This window comes from Triticum aestivum, chromosome 1D, assembly GCF_018294505.1.
Source record: "Triticum aestivum cultivar Chinese Spring chromosome 1D, IWGSC CS RefSeq v2.1, whole genome shotgun sequence".
In the NCBI taxonomy this organism is placed as follows: domain Eukaryota; kingdom Viridiplantae; phylum Streptophyta; class Magnoliopsida; order Poales; family Poaceae; genus Triticum; species Triticum aestivum.
Window position 1 is genome coordinate 353,829,276 of NC_057796.1, and position 9,980 is coordinate 353,839,255.

The 9,980-nt window shown below is 43.3% G+C and overlaps 1 protein-coding gene across 12 annotated transcripts; it reads right to left on the bottom strand.

Moving 5' to 3' along the window:
* Positions 1-455: 455 nt before the first annotated feature.
* LOC123182025 (F-box/FBD/LRR-repeat protein At1g13570) lies at positions 456-5,844 on the bottom strand. 12 transcript variants are annotated; one of them, XM_044594467.1, is made up of 7 exons: positions 5,057-5,843; positions 3,727-3,784; positions 3,210-3,485; positions 1,861-2,745; positions 1,619-1,774; positions 1,245-1,535; positions 456-921 (listed from the first exon to the last, which is right to left on the bottom strand). In XM_044594467.1, the coding sequence occupies exons 4-6, from the start codon at positions 2,719-2,721 to the stop codon at positions 1,251-1,253; spliced, it is 1,302 nt and encodes a 433-aa protein (XP_044450402.1). In that variant the 5' UTR covers positions 2,722-2,745; positions 3,210-3,485; positions 3,727-3,784; positions 5,057-5,843; the 3' UTR covers positions 456-921; positions 1,245-1,250. The 12 variants fall into 12 exon arrangements, with proteins under 12 accessions (XP_044450402.1, XP_044450396.1, XP_044450403.1 ...); XM_044594461.1 differs by adding an exon at positions 4,410-4,474 and having other exon boundaries at positions 3,210-4,311; XM_044594468.1 differs by having other exon boundaries at positions 3,210-3,784; positions 5,057-5,151; positions 5,548-5,842.
* Between the last annotated feature and the right edge of the window lie 4,136 nt (positions 5,845-9,980).

The following is a 9,980-nucleotide window of genomic DNA, read 5'->3' on the forward strand; positions in this document are numbered from 1 at the left end:
GCTCATGCCTTACGAGATCACACTGAACGGTACAGGTGGGGTCGTCCAAGTTCCAACCACGAGTTTGCTGACTCTTGCAAGTCTCGTCTTGTTGCTTTCGAGACTGGACTCGATCCTATCCTTGAGAAAACAGTTTTATTTTAAGGGCAGCAAAGTTGACCGCAACAATTAGCAAAGCTGACCTTCTGAACTCTCAAGACAAACAATTAGAGTAATTGAGTCGAACTAATGCAGATCGAAGCGCACGCTATAATTCACTACGCGTTTTAAGGTGTGCAAAAATAGTCAGGTCAAATAGGTTAGGTAAAAAAATATCTCGGGTTAAACGGATCGTCCTCCTTTCGCACATTACCGCAGAGTCAATGTAAACAAACTGAACTTGACAAATGACACCCGACTGAAGAGACTGAAGAACTTCTAGTACGACCCAAAGCGGTCAAAAAAAGAAATAGTGGTGCGTCAGGTGCAAATTTCTGCATTCTCAAATGGCGGCAACAGTTCAAAACAGAACGAGCACGACCTAGTAAAGTACACCCTCTGATACTAAATATAAGACGTTTTCGCAGATCAATATGAACTGCCAAACATTTTCTTTCTGAACTTTGACACAACAAGTAAGCAACTCCTGAGGCAACACTGTTTTCCACAGGAGCACGCGGTAACTTCAACAACAAATTATGGGGATAACTTATGCCTGTATACCCTAAACTTCAGAGCTTGTGTCTTGCAAGATCGCACCAAACGAGAGTAGTAGAGTTGTTAGAGGTTCCCAACACAAGCTTGATACCGTTCCTTCCAATGGTCTTGACTGGTTCCTTCAGAGGTTGGATTTGATCCTCTCCATGGAAACAGAGTAGAGATAAAACACTAGGGTGGCGAAGTTGACCCGCGCAAGACCAAAACCGTAGTCATAATTCTGAACTGAAGTAATATAAGATAGACAATCAGTCAATATGTTCATCTTTTACAAACACGTTCATGCTCAGAATACTCCCTTGCATGTTATCTCAAAGTCAACTAAAGGCAAACTGAACTTGAATAGCACTAAATTCCAGATATGACCCAAAATGGTAGAAGAAATATAAGTGACATGCCAAGTCTGAAGCTGGCACCGCTATTTCCAAATTGAATATATGCAATTCTTCTACAGATTCTTACAAAAACTGAACCTACTTTAATGTAAGTAACTGTACAGACGAAGAAATGTAAATATTTTCCCTTCAATAGAAAAACTTAGCCTGCACCTTTTTCTAGTGGGGGAAACAAGCCTCAAGAATCAATATTTCTGCATCCTTTGATGCTCTTCTCAGCTTCAGGAGATTTTTTAGGACATTTCTGTCCAATCCCTTGTCGATTATTCCCAATTTTCTTAACACTGGTGCACCTTCAAGTAAAAATTTCAAGAAGCCTAGCTCCGCAAAGGAGCCAGTAAAGTCGAACAGACCAACTAGTTCAACGTTCTGGAAGAGACAGACATCACGGTCTATTGATTCCCAGAAATGCACTCTTGGTACCATGGAATTCCTGGAAATGAGCTGCAAAGTACAGACTGTAAATTGAGCAAGGGTCCAATGGAAATTTATGATATGTAGCAAGTCGAAGATTTCATCATCTGTACCTTTAGTTTGAAAAATCGCAGGTTGGGGGCATGCTGAAATAAGCACAAGGCAAAATTTGCCTCCTTGAGATCACCGAGATTGATCTCCAGGCTTATCTCTGTCAGCCGGTTGAATAATTTTGGCTGCTTGAGAATCAGAAATTCACGTTCTACGCACTGAAATGGCAATAGGCCCCCAAACATAATAAGGAACAGTGAAATAATAAGCACTAAGTGAAAACTTTGCCATCACAGTTTCTTACCTCAAGGATGTGTCCATGAAACCTAATAGTCTCAACATCTGAAAGAGAAGCAATAAATGGAGAAAGATTGAAGTTGCATCTGGTTGTCGAAGCACCAACTGTGTCAGAATTCAGTTCCAGTCCGATCCATACGGAAGTAAGATAAGGAGCATGCAGATTGAGGTGTGTAAACCAGCCTTCAATTTTTAGCACCTTGAACTTTGTTGAACGAATATTTATATTGGATTGGCTGCACAATCCACGAATATTAAGTTTCTCCAAATTCGGGCAACTCGCTACTAAATCCCCTAAACTGTTTCCTTCCACAGTAACATATTCTAGACGAAGAGTATGCAATTGTTTGAAGCCTTTAGATGGAGGTGGCAAATGTAAACTAGTGAAAACACAAGCTCGCAGATACACATATTCTAGTTCATCGCAGGAGAAAAAACTAGAAGGGACCTTGTAACTGTCACGTATACTTGTCTGAAGTTGAATCTCCTTAATCTTATTTCTTGACAGCATAAGCATCCAACGGTAAAGGTGTCCTCCAGTGGATACCATTTCATTCGCTACGGTATTCAGGCAAAACTTCAGAATTGGGCCGTTGTGGAGGAAGAGAAACATATCAGTGAACTTAAGAAATCTGTGGTCATCGTCTGCACTATCATTTCCTGAAGCGAAATCAGCTCTCCTGAACATCAGTTCGGTCATTGAACCCCATGTGTACCTCCAAGTCCTTGACAAGAGGCATGTTCCAACAGCTTCTTTTATTGGCAGACAACAAAGGATTTTGTCTCTGAGAGCTTCGGGTAGATTGCTGATGATATCTTCATCCACAACAGACTTACATATCTTCGTTGGGGAACTCCCATGGTCCATTTGGTACACTTTTACTGTGAGAGCCTGCATGTAATGTGGCACAAGATAATCTATTAATCTCTAACATGCCACACATTATAAATGGGACACTAGAAAGGGGAGCAAGAGGAGACAGTCCGGAATTGGATGCATTCCTCCTCTCGATATGATATTCTATTGTACTGAAAAGATGTACAAAAAATGTTTTAAGGAAGTAACGCCATATGAGAAATTTCACATCTCCACATGAAAATTCATAGTAATCAGGCGAGCATATCTGTTGAACACCCAGAAAAGGTTAATTGGCACCACTTTAATTAATTGGACATCGCAACATAATTTGCACCCCATTGTTGGTATAGACTCGTGAAATGATTCATATTACGATTCTCGGTTAAACACTTCATATATCCAGGTGGAATGAGCCATTGAAGTTGTCACTGTTCTAATTTCTGTTTTACCTACCTAAAGACGGAGCGAAGCCAAAGCGAGAGACGATCGGGCCTCACCTAGGGTTGGGGCAGCTGCCTCCGATATCTTCCTGTCCCCCGCTCTTGTTGGTTTTCGGTTGCTTTCTCCTGTCACGGCCGGCAGGGCGATCCTGGGGAGACGACACCGCGCCGGCCCGACCAAGAAAATACGGGGGCGGCCGGCCGGCAAGTGGATGCCGAGCAGGTGCTTGCGAGCCGCGGAAGAGTGTAAAACCTTTCTTTCTTTTTAATCGAGGAGTCCAAAATCTTGGATCCGGTCGAACCAGAGAAGCCACATTTTTTCCTTGCCAAACACTTCTTATATATACACATTAATAAATATACAATATTAATTGCAATAAATGCGTATATGTGATATTAGGGAGGAAATTAATTGCACATTAATATTATGTATGATATCTTTACGCATTAATTGTTTTGTGAGGTATCTTTACGCATTAATTATATGATCAACACATGCATTTATAGTTGATATGATACTAGAAGTGAAGCCGCAATCTCAAAGCTAGAGAAATATGAAATAATTCTTACCAACCTAACAAGTTCAGTCTCTGAGATTGGCATCGCCACACTTTCAACCCCCACCGATCACGCTGCATGTCTTACAGCAAATTAGGCACATTGTCACCGTCGTAACCGCATAAGAAACACATATAGGCACAACATAATAGGGTCAAGATGGAACAAGCAATATTAAATTATTTAATAGAGCAAAACATCAAAATTACAATGATGCAAGGACAAATATACCCTTAGATCTGGGTGATTTTCACTAAAAGCAGCTGGTGCTGCCAGCTAAACAAAATTTCAGAGGTCAAAATCGATGCTAGATGCTAGGCTCACAATTGAAAATTGTACTATATCCTAGCGAGTCGAAGAATAAAGCATAAAATTAAAACAAAACAAGAATGGCTAACACAAGTTATTTGCGTCATGAAATATTCTCATCTAGTGCGACTTGAGATACTATGGCATGATGTTAAGGCCCTCTGATTTTTAACCTTCGTCCTGGTATATCTAACAAAGCAGCTTAATGTCAAGTCCATCCACTGCATTTATGCCTTCTCCTTTTCGATTGGTTTCTGATAGCACAAGTCTTCTTTCTTTCTTTATGGGTGTCCTGCAATTAAAACTTCAGTGTTATAGTAGCAGCAGTTAACAGCGCAGTGCATTTCTCCATTGATCGTTGTTCTCCTCTTTTCTCTTGTTCATGTATACCTCTAGAGTGTAGTTACCTGCTTCTATTTCAGTTTATTATAGGCCGCACTTTTGTGCATCTTGGTCTGCTAAAAAATAGAGGACTGAGAAAGGAAGAAAATGAATTTCTTTGCTGAACATAGATAGATAGTACAGAGATATCGGTGTTTCCAGAACTAATTTTTCCTCTTAGTACTACAAGAGTCGTCTCAGCCTCTTGAAGCTTAATTAATTTCTACTTCTCTCGACCAGAGCATCATGTTGATTATTCCCCATCTTTGCATGTATTTCATGTTTCAACGGTCGCAGATTTCTGAGCAAGCTCACTCCTGTAAAATTACTCGCAACACTTAACCCCAACAGCCGCTTCACCCTCTTCAGCCATGCCGACTCCGTCATCCTCCCCAACCTGGACGACACAGTGGCCGCTAAAATCCGGACGAACAAAGCATGCACACTAAAACATTCCTCACTGTCATACACAAAACTCACCACCCAATCCGGACGAACAAAGCATGCACACTAAAACATTCCTCACTGTCATACACAAAACTCACCACCCAATCCGGACGAACAAAGCATGCACACTAAAACATTCCTCACTGTCATACCCAAAACTCACCACCCAATCCGGACGAACAAAGCATGCACGCTAAAAAATCCCTCACCTTAACAACCCACTGTTAGTCTTCTTTCTTGTTGGCATGTATGAAATCAGGGACTCTTTTCCAATAAGAAGCACGATATTGGACGGCTCCTGTGACTGAAAGAAATCATTCAATCCAACATCATTTGCAAGAGATCGAATATTTTTTTATTTTCCATCACAACATTCTACAACAATAGTACTCCCTCCGTAAAGAAATATAAGCGCGTTTAGATCACTAAAATATAGTGATCTAAACGCTCTTATATTTGTTTACAGAGGGAGTACCAATTATCTCAATATCTCTGTGCGCAGACAACACCCAGCCCTGTCCTGTTTCTCCTCTGTTCATCCCTTCTAGCACAGAGCAGCAACTATCTCAAAAAAAATTAAAAAAATTGCACAGTACATAAGCAGCACGCAACCACGAACAGCCACCGCGTGCCACCTGACCCCGCTCTCGTCTCAATCAAATAAAATGGTGAATTGGAGCGAACCTTAGAGACAGAGTACCTTGGGGAGAGGTTTCGGGAAGAGCTGATAATGGGGGAGACGCCGGGCGCTGCTTGAGACACGTTCTTTGGCGTCATCGAGGGAGGGGAGCCGAGGATGTTGGGGTTGAAGTTCCCAACGGCCTGCAAGAATCGCGTGCGGGAAGCGGATTTGGAAGGGGTCTTCGTCGCCGCCGTCCGTGGTCGAGGACGCGAGCTTGGACGGGTCTCGCTGCCCGCTGCCGCGGTATGCGAGGACGCGGCCGGGCTTGGCCAGAATATTCGGTGCTGGGGCCGGGAGCTTGGATAAGAGCATGTGTAGCAGACCCGTATAATACCGACCCGCAAAACTTGTTTACAATTCGCTGAAAAACGGTTTTGTGGGCCGATGCGGGTTGCGCCTGAGCACACCCCGCGTAGCCGACCCATAAAAAAGCATATTCACGCAGAATATGTATGCTCTTTTCACGGGTCGGTAATGCAGGGTTTGCTCGGCCGCAGCCTGGGTCGGCCCGCAAACCGAAAACCCCCGATAAGCGAATTTGACAATTGAGTTTAAATTCGAAGAATAAAACATAGTTTGCGCGTAAATAAAAGATAATTTTGTACGGCAAACGCAAAAGGACTTCATGCAAAAGCGACGACCACGTCCATCATCATCTTGGTCGCTTTTCACCCGTCGTCATGATCTTCACTCCGCACCACCGCCATCGATGCCATCGCCACCCCCGGATCCATCGCCGTCACTTGCTCCAACTCCGGCATTGAAAGCATCGTCGAGCGCACTAAATGCATCAGCGACACCGATTCCAACTCCTGATGGGAAAACATCACCGGCACCGAAACACCCACCGGCCGCCGCTAGCATCCTCCTCTTCAAGATGTCTCTCCTTGCCCTATCATGCCATTCTTTGGTGATGTCGTTCATGTAATCGCGGTTCAATGTCATGATCCTATTCTCTTCGGCAAGAAGCTTGGCCATGGCTTTGGTCTCAGCGGCATAGGCTCTTCTCTCCTCAATGGCCGCCTTGCGCAACCCCTCGTCCTTGAGCAATTGCCACTTTCTCTTGCTTCTCTCGTGCCTTATTCTCGGTCAACTCTTTCTTTGTCTCCAATGTCTTCGCTAACATCAACTCATTTGATTGCACCATGGCATCTATCTTGTCCCGCAAGCTCGATGCTTCATGTTCCCTCTTGATCTTCTCCTTTGTCTTCTTCTCACCATCGGGCTTGTTCAAGTTTCATGGGCCATCATCATCTTCATCATCATCCATGTCCGTAAGTGAACCTCTCTTCGGTGGGGATTCTCTGTCAATCAACTTCCACTTGTCACATCCTTTGAGCAAGTCCCAACAATGCTTTAGTTTAAATTTTTTTCCTTCGTAAGCTTCCATGTCTTTGTATCTTTGTTGGAAAAATTTCTCCTACACAACTAAAACAATGTCAAATGATGCAATCTCTTCAAATGGTACAAATGATTTGCACAACTTGGAACGTGAAAACGAACTCACATAGTCGGATTCCACGGTTTCACTTGGAGGTGCATTGCGAACTTGTTCAAAGCAAGCAGCCCGGCAGCTACAAATCGGCTTGATCATGTCCCAACGACCTTGGAGTGACCGAAAGGTGCGTGGAGTCCTATTGGGATGCTTTCCCATCATGCGGAAGTATTGATCTTAGATCCTTTGCCCATACCTCTTGGCGGGTTGAGATGTACCGGTGCAAGCATCAAGAGACACCGCACTCCAAGCCTTGATCAAGATTTGGTCTTCCAACATCGTGTAGTTCTTTGATCTTGCGCCTTTTTTGTTTGCGCTTGCTCATTCGCCCCCTCATCTATCTCCTCCACTTCATCTTCACCACCGTGACCATCCACGCCACCCTCCATTTCATTGTAATCGAAATCAGCGAATGGGGCTTGATCGATGTCAACGGTGTTGGTGTCCAACAAGTTGACGAACTCGACAGTGGCATCGTCCGAACCACCGCTATAGTTAGTGACATCAAGTCACGAGCTACCACAATGGCGAAAAGTGAAGCAAGTAGAAGGAATCGAAGATGCATACCTTCCGTCCATTTCATCGAACACCTCGCCTGCGGTGGAAGCAGCGCCGTTGAACGTCATCGTCGGGGTAGCTCTTGCCGGGGCGGAGGGAGAGGATGAAGGCGCCGCCCTTTTCATATGAACCTTCTTGCGCTTCACGCTTGAAACCTTGCTCATCTTCTCCGGCGGCCGATGCGGCTTGAACTACGTCGGTATTTCCACAAAGAGGAAGGGATGATGCAGCACAACTACGGTAGCTATTTCCCTCAGTGATGAGACCAAGGTTATCGAACCAGTAGGAGAGCCACGCAACACTACGTGAACGGCACCTGCACACAAAGAACAAATACTTGCAACCCGACGTAAGAGAGGGGCTGTCAAACCCTCACGGGTAAAAGAGATAGATAAAATTGTAGTAGATTGGATAAATAGATCTCGCGGGAACGCGAGATAAAATAAATAACAATAAATTGCAGCAAGGTATTTTTGTGTTTTTGGATTAATAGATCTGAAAATAAAAGCAAATAAAAATAGATCTCGAAGGCCAATATAATAAAGAAGAGACCCAGGGACCGTAGATTTCACTAGTGGCTTCTCTCGAGAAAAATAGCATACGGCGGGTAAACAAATTACTGTTGGGCAATTGGTAGAACTTCAAATAATCATGACGATATCCAAGCAATGATCATTATATAGGCATCACGTCCAAGATTAGTAGACCGACTCCTACCTGCATCTACTACTATTACTCCACACATCGACCGCTATCCAGCATGCATCTAGTGTATTAAGTTCATGGAGAAATGAGGTAATGCAATAAGAACGGTGACACGATGTAGACAAGATCTATTTATGTAGAAATAGACCCCATCTTGTTATCCTTAATAGCAACGATACATATGTGTCGGTTCCCCTTCTGTCACTGGGATCAAGCACCGTAAGATCGAACCCATCACAAAGCACCTCTTCCCATGGCAAGAAAAATTGATCTAGTTAGCCTAACTAAACCAAAGATTCGAAGAAGAAATACGAGGCTAAAGTAATCATGCATATAAGAGATCAAAAGACTCAAATAACTTTCATGGATAAAAACATAGATCTGATCATAAAACTCAAAGTCCATCGGATCCCAATAAACACAACGCAAAAAGGGTACATCAAATAGATCTCCAAGAGACCATTGTATTGAGAATCGAAAGAGAGAGATGAAGCCATCTAGCTACTAACTACGGACCCGTAGGTCTACAATGAACTACTCACGCATCACCGGAGAGGCACCAATGAGGATGATGAACCCCTCCGTGATGGTGTCTAGATTGGATCTGGTGGTTCTGGAACTTGCGGCGGCTGGAATTGATTTTCGTCGACTCCCCTAGGGTTTCTGGAATATTGGGGTATTTATAGAGCAAAGAGGCGGTGCGGGAGGCCATCGAGGTGGGCACAACCCACCAGGACCGCCTGGGCCCCCAGGCGCGCCCAGGTGGGTTGTGCCCCCCTCGGGGCACCCCTCTTGTACTTCTTCGGCCTATCTTGTGTCTTTTGGTCCAGAAAAATTCTCCAAAAAGTTTCGCTGCGTTTGGACTCCGTTTGGTATTGATTTTCTGCGAAGTAAAAAAACAAGAAAAAACAGCAACTGGCACTGGGCACTATGTCAATAGGTTAGTCCCAAAAAATGATATAAAGTTGCTATAAAATGATTGTAAAACATCCAAGAATGATAATATAACATCATGGAACAATAAAAAATTGTAGATACGTTGAAGACGTATCAGCATCCCCAAGCTTAATTCCTGCTCGTCCTCGAGTAGGTAAATGATAAAAACAGAATTTTTGATGTGGAATGCTGCCTAACATGTTCATCACATATTCTTTTCTTTATAGCATGGACATCTGGACTTTTATATGATTCAAAGCAATAGTCTAGTTTTGACATGAAGATTTCAACACTCAAGCATATCAACAAGCAACCAAGTCTTTCAAAATATCAATACTAAAGCAAGTTATCTCTAGCTCATTATGCTCAATCATTGATCCATTCATGAAACACACTCGCATATTAGCTACACCCAATGCTCAAGTACGATCATAGTGCCCCTTAGTTGGTGCTTTATAAGAGAAGATGGAGAGTCAAAATGGAAATTTCATAAAGTAAATAGAAAGGCCCTTCGCGGAGGGAAGTGGGGATTTGTAGAGGTGCCACAGCTCAAAGCGAAAAAGACAAAGATAAAAACATTTTGGGTGGCATGATTTTCCTGTCAAAGAAAACGATCAAGTTGTTCCCAATACTTTCCATGCTAGATATATCATAGGCGGTTCCCAAACAGAAAATAAAGTTTATTCCTTTTTCCACCATACTTTCACTTTCAATGGCTAGCTGTATCCATGGGTGCCTTCCATACCAACACTTTCCA